We start from the raw sequence: 11785 nt of genomic DNA, 5'->3' as shown, positions 1-11785 counted from the left end.
AGTGCGCCTACACGACTTTTTAATGGCTTGCTGCAACCAATGCAAGGCCACATCTCTTTTGACTAGATTTGAATGACCTGAATCAAGCCTAAGAAGTTCGTTCTCTCTCCTAGGAAAATATTTCCAACAAAGATGGTGCTTGTTCAAGACAATTTCAATCTCCAAGAACTTGATCACACCACCTACAGGCTTTTCCAAAGTAAACTGTAACCCTTGGAACTGACTTTTAAACAACGATAAAACGCTTTCTAGTCTGCAATGGTCACGTACCTCAGGGACAAGGACAAGGTAATCATAAACATACCTGCAACAGGCAGCAGTACGGCAGACAGTAAGACATTGAATTTTTAAAGGCAGGCATGATAACCTCAACACATTTGCTTTGCAAGTGCATATTGTGGGCGGCGAAGTGTTTAACTGATGCGCAAGTTGTGCTTTTTTGTTTTTGCCGTTCTTTTGGTTTTTCCTTTTTTTCTTTCTTTTCATGTCATGACACCCTGTGTGTGTCTTTTTTTAATTGTCCTTTTGTCAAGTTCCTCACAGCGCGAACAGTCATAAAGACTTGGTCTGCCCTCTCGTCTCGACTGCCTAAGGCAGAAGGACACGCCACCCTAAGTTTAGGAGGTGCGTAAGAGAGAACGGTAGCACGAAAAGATTGCTAAGTTCTGCCGAAGCTCTTCCTTAGGCGAAAGTTGGGATCACGAACGCGCGTCGCAACCAAGCATTGCCTGATCGTGTTCGAGCACCTTGTAATTTATTATTTAACTGCGCATGTACTGAGATTTCTGCCCGCATTAGACAAGTGAAAATTGCTTGCTGTAGCTGTCTGACAAATTGATAAGCATACGAATATTTTTTCGCCTTTTGAGTGATATTGTCGTGTTTTTCAAGTTGAATGTGCTACAGCAGGAACACACGCAGCAACAACACCAAAACAGACACCCAAAATAAAACTAACGTAATAATAATAATATCTGTGGTTTAACGTCCCAAAACCACGATATGATTGTGAGAGACGCCGTAGTGGAGGGCTCCGGAAATTTCGACCACCCGGGGTTCTTTAACGTGCACCTAAATCTAAGTACACGGGCCTCAGACATTTTCGCCTCCATCGAAAATGCAGCCGCCGCGGCCGGGATTCGATCCCGCGACCTTCGGGTCAGCAGTCGAGCGCCATAACCACTAGACCACCGTGGCGGGGCAATAGAACTAACGTAGAAGATCTCTAGCAACAAACTCACCTAAGATGACAATTTGCCCGTACAACACTAATAATAATGATTATGACGCACAGCATAGTGGTACACTCCGGAATAATTTCCACCGCGTGGTGATTTTCATTGTAGACCTAAGTCTAACTACATACCTCTTCTTGCGTTTCGTCCCCATCGAAATACGGTCACCATGCGCGGGAATCGAACCCCCGTCCTTGAGCTTCCATATAACATACAAGGCGGAAACATGCGTAGAGATTTACGCCAACACGAATAGATGCATAATCCGCATTGGGGTCTGCTAGCAACATTGAGGCAGCCAGACAGGTTCCTAATGACCGATTCCGACCTTCCGAGGGCATTTAAATCACCTTTTTCACAGGCTAGGTGAGAGCCTGCCAAGGTGAGTAGATTGTTCAAGCATTAACTGGTAAGATTGAAACCGCGGGTAGCTTGAGACACACAAAAATACGCTGTCCAAAGTAGCGCACCTGTAACACCGAAACAAGCTTGCTGATCGCTTAAAGTTTCGTTAAGAATTGGAATGCTAACAACTTTAGCATTCCAATTCATTTCCGAGCCCGCATTGTCCCTCCGATACCCGTTGGACGGCTTCGACTAAATGAGCAGCTGTGCGCAGTCTTTGACGCACCATGCCTAATCTATAGGGATCATTACGACAGTTGTAGCCAGTCGCCAAAATAACGAGTGTAAAATGAGCAAGCGCGTAACCAAGCGTTCCCTTCCAAAGTCATGGTATTCGTAGAGTGTAGTATTACTAAAGAAATCACAATTTCGTCGCAAAGGCGAAGCAACGAATCCGATAGCAACAAGTTCGATCTGTTATACAAATTAAGACTAGCAGCTAACTCATTTGGATCCGATCTCGCGCAACTCGACAAAACGCTGGTTTGAGGCAATGTGGCCGTCCAGTGACCGAAGTAGTTTCCATGCTGTCAGTCCTCTAAACGCGAAGTAAGCGTTGCGAGCACAGCAAGTGTACGAGCCGTCTCGTGATGTCTGTCGAGAGAGCGTATGCGCCAGCGCTGGCTACCGCGCCCTTAAGAGGAAAGTTCGCAGTTTCTGCTCGAGCGACGATTTCCTCCTCCCCCCTCCCCTCCCACCTCCCACCGACACTCCTGCGCCCTTCGCCCGACAAAAGCCTGCCTTGACGTTTCCTCACTGCTTTAGGAGCCATCGTCTGCTGTCCTCTCACGAGGGGAGATGTTATTGCATGCACCCTTCATGCGAGTGAGATGGCCGGCTCGTTTCATGTCTGCTTCAGCTGCGTTCGTCCCGAGCGCTTGCGTGCTTTCCACACGCGCGTAGAAGACCTGATGCTCGGGGCGCTGTTTTCGAGTTGGACTGCGGAATATGACGCGACGAAAAAAAAAACCGCTGAGAGTCCATATAATTGCTGTCGCAATATCATTGCTGCCGCGCAATCAACCAACCAAAAAGAAAATAAATATGCAGATCCCACGCCTTCACGGAATCGGTTTCACGCGAAGCAGTAAGCGAGTAGCGCTATGCTGCATATTTGGCTTTGATGGAAGCGTTACGAGGTGGACTGACGTATTTTCGTGAGTGTAGTAGTTGTGTGCACACCGAGGGCTTACCAAATTCGTCGACTGCACAGGCGTTGAAAAGGTAACTTACGGTCTGACGTAACGTCGGCACACACCACAGACCACATATATCAGTATTGTCGATACGAATTGCACTTTACGGTGTGATGATGTGGATATAATGCGTAACTTTTGTTAGCCTATTCCTCCTGGGTCAAGCTGCGCCTGCTCAATCATGGGAATAAAAAAGTGATAATCATTGCAATGGTGTAAAAGCGGAGCCAACACTGGAAACACAACTGACGTTAGCCTGACATGATGCCTGTATAGTAAAAATAAAATGTAGTGTTTATTGCTTTGTTATAAAATTAGAATGCCAGCACTACTACCGCAATTGACGTTTCACCGACATTACGCCTCTACAGTGTGTCTTTCAAAAGCTGTTTCTAGACCAGGCTTGGCTCTGTGGTAGAATACCTGCCTGCCACGCACAATGCTTGGGTTCCGATTCCTGCTGGGATCATAATTTTCGTTATTTGCACTCGTCGGGTCAACCCTGCCGATGTCGGTCTTCACGTTCTCGCATTTAAATTACCAATCTCTGTTCCCGCCGTTCCTGGGTAGAGATAAACAGTCAATCACCTTTGTTGCGTACCCGTATACCGCTGCCCCTGGTAAACGGGTATGTGGCACACGTGTCTGGGGGGAAGGGTTTGACGACACGTACGCGACAGGGTTTCAAGTTATTCATGTCATGATCAGACAGTCATATTCGTCAAACCCTCACACCCTCCCATGCCAAGTTAGGTCTACACCAAGTTAAGAAGGCGACAAAGAGAGCACCCAGACGTAGGCAGATAGATAGATAGATAGATAGATAGATAGATAGATAGATAGATAGATAGATAGATAGATAGATAGATAGATAGATAGATAGATAGATAGATAGATAGATAGATAGATAGATAGATAGATAGATAGATAGATAGATAGATAGATAGATCGGTCGAAAATGTCCAAAATGCCTATCGTTACCTAAGAATGCTTCGCATTTAACAACGTCTAAAATATGCCTGTCATCACTTCTGACAAGATCGTCTCAAGAACAGCGCAAGCCGCTAACCTACAAACGTATTTCTTCCCGAACAATTCACAGTTGTGAGATTATGGCATATATTTAGACTGCATGCGCCTTGCAAGTGGAATCTTTAGGAAGGTCAATAACCGCATTGTGAACATCAGTCGTCTTCACTAGGAAAAGCAAAATAAACAATATTGCCAGCCAGTGAGGTATATGGAATGTGCTGCTGTCTTAGTGAATGGTCTCAATGCTTAAGGAATCACCGAAGACTGCCCTCTGTCTTCCTTTACGCGCAAGCTCATATCCCTGTCATGGAGTGTGACGCCACAAGGACTGCCACCTAGAGGCAATGCGCATACGGAGAAAGACAAAGCGTGCACTATTTTCATTACCCACCATGACATCTAGTCGCACAAGCAAACACGAACGCGTCTCGCTCGATGCTAGGGATAATGGGTCAACCCCTTTTATACGCAAGCCCAAGTGCTTCAATTGTCAAATCACTGTCGTGGTTTGTGTCAAAGCGACCCTGGTCGACGTAAAAATTAAGGCAGGTTCGCACTAGTGGTGATAAGCCTGAAGGAACAGCGGAGCTGAACGGCCTTCCGTGTTTCTTATTTTTTTCTCTTTCATCTTTCTGTCTTTCCGTCTGCTTTTTGTATCTCTTGTCTCTGTTTCTTTCTATTTGTCTCGCGCTCTCGCTCAAACTTTATTTTCAATTTGTTCCCTTTCTTTCGCCCCTTTTCTATATTTCTCGTTTCCTCTTTCTTTCTATCTCTTTCTCTCTCTCGCTATTTCTTCCTCTCTCTTTCTTTGTTTCTCTGTCTTTCCTTCTCTTTCTGTTGTGCTCTGTTTCTAGTCTTTTTTTTTGTCTGTTCCTCTCTGTCTCTTTCTCAGTCTGTACTTCTTTCTCTGCCTCCTGTCTTTTTTCTCTCTCTTCCCTTTCGTTCTGTCTATTTCTAACTTTCTCTCTCTTTGTATCTTTCTCTTTCTTTCTTTCTTCCTTTCTTTCTTTTTTTTCTTTCTTTCCTTCTTTCTTTCTTTCTTTCTTTCTTTCTTTCTCTCTCTCTCTCTCTACTCTTGTTCTCTCACCCATCAGAGCTATCGCATCCCACGCCGGACAAATCGACGCAGCGGGAGAGCGCGCGCAGGGCGCACATGTCCGGCGAGAGGAGCAGAAGATCAAGAAGAGGACGAAGAGGGCCCGCCGGCCGACTTATTGGGTTTCACGCGCTAGAAAGGTAGAGGCCATCCATGATGATGGTCGTTCTTGAGAATTCGTAACGGCATAACGAAAAGCATAACGGCCCCGATGTAAAACACGTTCTACGGGCAATGCACAATAAGATAGCGCCGATTCGCCTGCGCGTTGCTCGCGTTCACAGAGTGAAACGTCACCGTAGCTTTTTCCTTACTTCCTCAGCGGAGCTGTTTAGCCGAGCTTAATCCGGGAAAGCTACGTTAGCAGCACAGCGAACAAGGGCGAGCGGCTACGTGCTGCACAAATTGGGCATGCCCCACTGCTCACCTCCGGTCCACTAAAAATTAAGGAGCTCCAGTTAACTAGCTGGTATGTACAAGCTGCTCCTAGCGGGTATGTACCACAGACGTTGGGCAAGCCCCACTTCTGACCTATGCTATACTAAAAATGAAGAGTCTCTGTACAGCTAGCTTAGCGGGTATCTGCTCTTCGCTTGCCGGCAAAATGCCGCCTTTTAGCGTGAGTAACGGCTACAAGTACCACTCATTTCCTGCGACCTTGCCCAAGCTCAGTGAAGTTGAGGAACGACTGATTTCTCCTCGCCTATCCCTACGTACACTGACTCACGGCAGTGGGCAATATGGCATACGGGGTCAAGTTGTGAACGTGCTAATGGATGTTCAGACTACTGTGAACTGACTTCGCAGAGAAAGTTCCGACGACGTTGCAAAAAGAAACCAATCAATCAGTTTAGCTTGTACAAACCGATCTACTGGCTTCGAAATGCTTTGCAATGCTTGTGGAGTTTCGTGCAGCTGAGCAGGGCGACGGAGAACGACGGAGAAGCTAGCCCCTCAACTCCCCTGCACGTTGGTCTTCACGACGTTAGGTCAGTTAAACGCACGAATAATTTTCTTATTAGAAAAAATGCATTCGGCCGGTTTCACCATAGCGAATACCGACCAATGGCGAGAACATCTACCTCATTTTAGTTTTCTTATCCATTCCGTTGCGAAGAATTCTGCATTAGAGAACTCAAATCTGCAGAAACAAGTACAGTCTTATTTGGAAGTCTTAACATATAGGGTAGATAAGAGCATTATACTATTAGTGGCAATGCTTCTCGCCTAGGAATGAAAAACGCAGTCATTTGTATAAAAGGTGTGTGCTTCGGACACTCGAAACATGCTCATGAAATGGCTTATCGGGCAAAAAAAGACACGTGACAATCGAAAAGCTTTATTATTAGAACTCGCAAAATGTCCATTCAGAAGAACATAGCGCACAATAATGAAAAACTAGAGAAGAAGTCACGGCCGGCTGAAGCAGAAAGGTCCCGTCGACAATCATGTCACATTGCTTCCGAACAAGCGAATGCCCGTCCTTCGGCTACCTGATAGTGACAGTCGATGATAGTAGCCAGCGGAATGTGCCAGCAGCAATTTCTCGGACCCCGCGTGACCAGGCAACTTGCATGCGCGCAAACCGTGCCTGCAGCCGTCTAGTCATAGCACGGTACCACACATGTCCCTTCTGCCCATGTGAAGCTGGTCCCAACGGCAGCGATGACTTCTTGACCAGCTCATCAGGTGCAATGGAACATAGCACGTGCCAGCCACCACCGCCGAAAAGACTGTGAAACTTCATCGGCGTCACCAGGAATCTACTGTATGCGCTGACTGTTCACACTGCTGTGATCCTGTGTAGGCCGATGGTGCTTTCTGTCGCCGTTGGGTAGCGTTCAAGATCTTGACCACCGTATTGCTGCACACTGAAGCGGTCGCTGCCTGCCAAAGCGAAAATGGAGCTAATGTGTGGTTGGGGCATCAGTTCAAGATAAAACAATAGGTTACTGCTTAATTGACTTTGAATCACACAGATAACTGTGTAAAAATTATGCGGCTTTACGTGCGTAAACGACGCATTGATTGTGCGCACATTGTGGTGGGAGGCTCCGTATCAATTTTGAGTATCTGGTGTTTTTAACCCGCCTCTAAATAAACATAGACAGCTTTTTTTTCCATTTCGGCCCTATATAAAAATTATTTCGCCATGACGATAACTTAACCGCAGCCCTCGAGCTTAGCATCCAAACACCATAGCTTCTATGCTACCTGGTTGCCCGACAAATGTGCAAAACACGAAACGACATAATCGGTATTGCATCGGTTTGAAACCACAAGCATTAGGATATAGTCTGAGTTCGTTGAAGTTTGAAAATTGGATGTCGTCTGCTGGTTCGAGAACTGAATAGCCCAATTAATTAACTACGTAACAACTCACTTTTAACAACAGCGCCACGAATAGACAACATGCAGAAAATAACTGATTGTAATCGGTTATTTTCTGCGTGTTGTCTATTCGTGGCGCATATACGGGAGCATATACTGTCACCGTCCTACACAGCAACGTGAAAACAACAGACACACAGCACCGTCCGTGAAACACACCAGAGAAGTCAAGACAGGAGAAAGGCGCTATCGATAAACGGCATATCGATCATAGTGGTAGCACATGCGTGAGCCAACCATCGATTACCTCCATAAAGAAGAAATCGAGTGTCTGAATAGTTCTCTCTCACGTAGACCACCACGCGCGCCGGATTGATAGGCTCGCCTACTGCTTCGGCATGCCCAGATAAGTTTTCGTGCTTTTCTTTTCCGCAGTTGTGCGCCTTTTCAGTTGTTAGTACGGCATTTGTGATGTCTTGACTTCTCTCTTGTGTCCGTCTTTGCACGCCCTGTCTCTTCAGCATGAATGCTCACCAACTTGCTCAGCCCTCTGTTATTTTAAACTGGCAACATGGTTTTGTATTTTGATCATATTCAAATAACTAAATGTCCACCCTTGCAATGTATTAATAATATCGCCGCTGTGTACTTAAATTTAGGTGCACGTTAAAGAACCCCATGTGTTCGAAATTTCCGGAGCCCTCCACTACGGCGTCTCTCCTAATCATATCGTGGGTTTGTGACGTAAAACCCCAAATATTATAATATATTTATAATATCGCTCGACGTTGACCCCTGGACATGGTAGTGCCTAATATAGGCGAGATATGTAACGAGATTGCCTGCATGACGCTCAAGGGCAGTGCTCCCTTAAAGGGGCCCTGCAACACTTTTTGAGCAGGGTCAAAAAGCGCTGCCAATCGGTAGTCGAGGCTCCCGAGAACACGCGAGCCAAATATTATAGCGAAGCGAGCGGCCTGGAATTTACAATAAATTCTCAAAGTCAGCTGAAAATCGCTCCCTCTTCTCTCGACAAATAATGTATTAGTCCGCAATATATGACGCGATTGTCGGCAGTTCCACCATTGGCTGATGTTATAATCACGATAACACCCTCATTATTACCTTAGTTGTTAATTTTGAGTTCAATAAGTAGATAATATGTATGCTTCTATTGTGTTATGCCGTTAAAACACCGAACAAACATTAATATTAGCACTTCCGGTTTCACCGACAGCTCGTCTGCTCGTAGTTGCGTGGTTGCGTTTTCTTCACCATGTGCAGTGCCGAAATCGTGGATATTTCTGTGCTTTTGACCATGGCCGGTTGCCGTTGAGAGTGGCAGCCGTTCGAGTGTTGCCTCGTCAGCTGGAAACTGCATCGTCGGCACGTTCTCACGACCGACCGAGGCAGCGGTGCAGCATTTCTCCGATAACAATGCTGGCGCCGGCTAGCTTAGGATACCTGTGTTCGCTGTATGACGAGAGTCCCGCTCGCTGTCCAGTATGTCATCGAGCCGTACCTCGGCGTCTCCTCCCCGTAGTCTCAGGTTCCCGAGAAACCGCGACACAGCAACCAAGCAGACTCGCATTTTCACGGTAGCTGCAGACAGCCAGGGGATGGGTCAGCGCCGGCGCGATGCCCCACGATCCTTTTTTCTAGTCTTTAGTTCTTTGTTGTCAGCCCGCATTCGCTGTGCGCCCGCATTCGAAGAGCAAACAGCATCGAAGTACCGCCACTGGGAGAAGGGTGCACGCAGCTTTGCCGTGTTGAATACGATTCAAGCGCGAGCAGTGCGACGAGGCGGTGTATCGGAGTGTGGGTCGAAACCCATCTCAGCTGTCATTCGTTCCAAATGCGCACGCAAGTTTGCGTCCATGGTTGGCAGAGCGATGAAAACACTACGGCAGTTCGAGGTGCACACCCAACATTACCAAACCGACTCGCAGTTTTCAAGCACGCGCGATACACGGTGCCATGGGCTCCGCCGCTCGACGACGACCGCGCGAGCCGACCGGAAGCGGCACCACAGACCACGTGGTTGCGCGGAGACGCCAAAGAAAAAAATGAAGAAAGAAAATGCCGCCGGTGCTGACGTCGCCTCCTCGCACCTCCGCCCTCCCTCCCTTCACGCCGCGAGCAGCTTTCCGCATACATACATACCGATTTCATTCGTGCGCGAGCGCCGTCTGCTACAGTGTTTGCTTAGAGATGCATACGAACCATCAGACTTATCTGTGCGAATAAACATTCAGAAAGGAGGTGTGACGCTGATCGTCGCGTCGCTGGTTTCGTTGATTGTCGTCTATATTAGAAACTACCGTATCCTGTGGCTGACGTTCATGCGATATTATTAGGTGATTGCGAGGGTGTGCATAAGTATATCCATGTGCATTTGCAGATTTCAAACCATCGCAAATGTGCCCATTTGCAATTTTTGCCCCACCTCTTCGTCTTCCACAATGTTAAAAGCCTGTTCAACATTCTTTTTCTTAATACGGGAGAAGTGTTGCAACTGTGTGTACAAACAGCAGCACTAAACACAGACTGCTGCATGAGGGAGACAGTTTTCACTAGCACACGTCAAGAAAATTACAGATCCAACTTTATGACATGGAAATATTCTTGGACAGGGAATGTCGCTGGAGCCAACGTTCGGCAAGTGCACTTGCCTTCGTTGCTGCCTGGACGAAGACAAGCGTAACAGCCTCACAAAACCGCATAATTACGCGTCGTGCCAGTCAATCTACGGCAAGAGATTTTAGAGGCATATCACGACGAGCTGACTGCAGGGCATCTGGAGTTCACTCGAACTATGCGACTAATCCAAGAAAAATAATATTGGCCTAGCCTGAACGTAGACATCGCGCGCTACGTGAGAAGCTGCCGAGATTGCCGACGTCGGAAAACACCGCCTACAAGGCCCGCCGGCCTCCTGCAACCATTCGAACCACTCGAGAAACCATTCCAGAAAATAGGGATGGATCTTCTTGGCCCCTTTCCGACGTCGACGTACGGGAACAAGTGGATAGCGGTGGCAACAGACTACCTGACACGCTACGCCGAGACAAGGCCATTAGCGTCCAGCAATGCAACCGAGGTCGGTAGCTATCTCGTGAACATCGTGCTCCGTCATGGCGCACCCGAGGTCCTTATCACCGACAGAGGTACGATATTCACTGCAGAGCTCACGCAGCAGATCCTACGCTTGAGCCACACTATGCATCGGCGAACCACAGCCGACCACCCGCAGACAAAGGGCCTCACGGAGCGTTTGAATAAGACCTTCGTCGACATGCTCGCTATGTACGTCGAGCACAAGACTTGGGACGACATTCTCCTCTGTACGTTACGATGGCGCACAAAACAACACCACAGGAGAAATCAAAGGTGACACCTTTCGAGCCTGTCTTAGGCAGCCCAACAGCGACCATACTGGATGCGATGCTGCCGCACGTCGACCACGAGAGCATGCATGCTGACGTCGCCGGCTTCCTTCAACGCGCCGAGGAAGTCCGCCAGCTCGTTCGAACGCGCGTCAAAGAGCAGCAGCCCACTGACGCCCGACTCTACAACCTACGACGACGACACCTGGAGTACGCACCAGGTGATCGCGTTATGGTGTGGACACTGATTCGCCGCCGGGGGCTGAGGGAGAAGCTCCTGCGCCGGTATTACGGACCCTACAAGATAACCCGATGACTCGGGCCACTAATTTACGAAATTGTCCCCGATGGAGTCACACAATCCCAACGGCGACGCGCGACCTCAAATGGTCCACGCCGTGCGCCTCAAGAAGTTCTTTGAACGTTAGCGGACTAAGACACATTGTCAGCTCCTAGATGTCGTTCTATAGTAGATGCGTTTTGTTCCATTTTGTGGATCTGGTTGCACTTTCTTGCTTTGTTTCAAGTGTTTTTTTTAGCATCGAGACGATGCTCTTTTTCACGGAGCGGCAATGTCACGTGAGTTTAAAATATGCGAGACTGGAATGTCTCATCGGCTTCTTTAACCGCTTGAACACTGTTCTTCGGCGTTGAAAGACGTAGGCATGGTTTCTTTACGTTTTAACATGAGTACTTCACACATAAATGGAGTAGGCCATCGCGCTTTGAACCAACATTGAGTAAGATGTCGACGTTACGATTGCGTAACCTCCATACGAGAGTTAACATGCACAATTGTTATGTGCCACGGACGGAATTGCGAGTCATTATTGCCTCTCGTATCTCTCGCCGCAACGCTTACCTCACACGCAGTCCCGAAGCGCATTTCTGGAGTTGCACGAGCGGTGTAGTAGAGGTCTTTTCTCCAGAGTTCCCGCGAGGTCGCCATCGTTGGAGACAAGGCAGTCTGTTCCAAGCTGAAATATTGAGACAAATAATAAGAACAATATCTGACAAAGCATTCCGGCGTTGAACAACTGCTTCGCAATATTATGGGGCAAAAAATAAACTATCTCGCCTGGTGGTTGTTGCGCTGCGTATCTC

General features: G+C 47.6%; 1 protein-coding gene across 1 annotated transcript; it reads left to right on the top strand.

Moving 5' to 3' along the window:
- The first annotated feature begins 10275 nt into the window (after positions 1-10275).
- LOC125759322 (uncharacterized) lies at positions 10276-10997 on the top strand. Its single transcript, XM_049417793.1, has 2 exons — positions 10276-10639; positions 10711-10997. Exons 1-2 carry the CDS (start codon positions 10276-10278, stop codon positions 10995-10997), a joined length of 651 nt encoding a protein of 216 aa, XP_049273750.1.
- Positions 10998-11785: the final 788 nt, after the last annotated feature.

This window comes from Rhipicephalus sanguineus, chromosome 1 (genome assembly GCF_013339695.2).
Source record: "Rhipicephalus sanguineus isolate Rsan-2018 chromosome 1, BIME_Rsan_1.4, whole genome shotgun sequence".
NCBI classification, from domain to species: Eukaryota; Metazoa; Arthropoda; class Arachnida; order Ixodida; family Ixodidae; genus Rhipicephalus; species Rhipicephalus sanguineus.
Note: the sequence above shows the minus strand (reverse complement) of the source record. Positions and strands in the feature narration are given on the sequence as shown.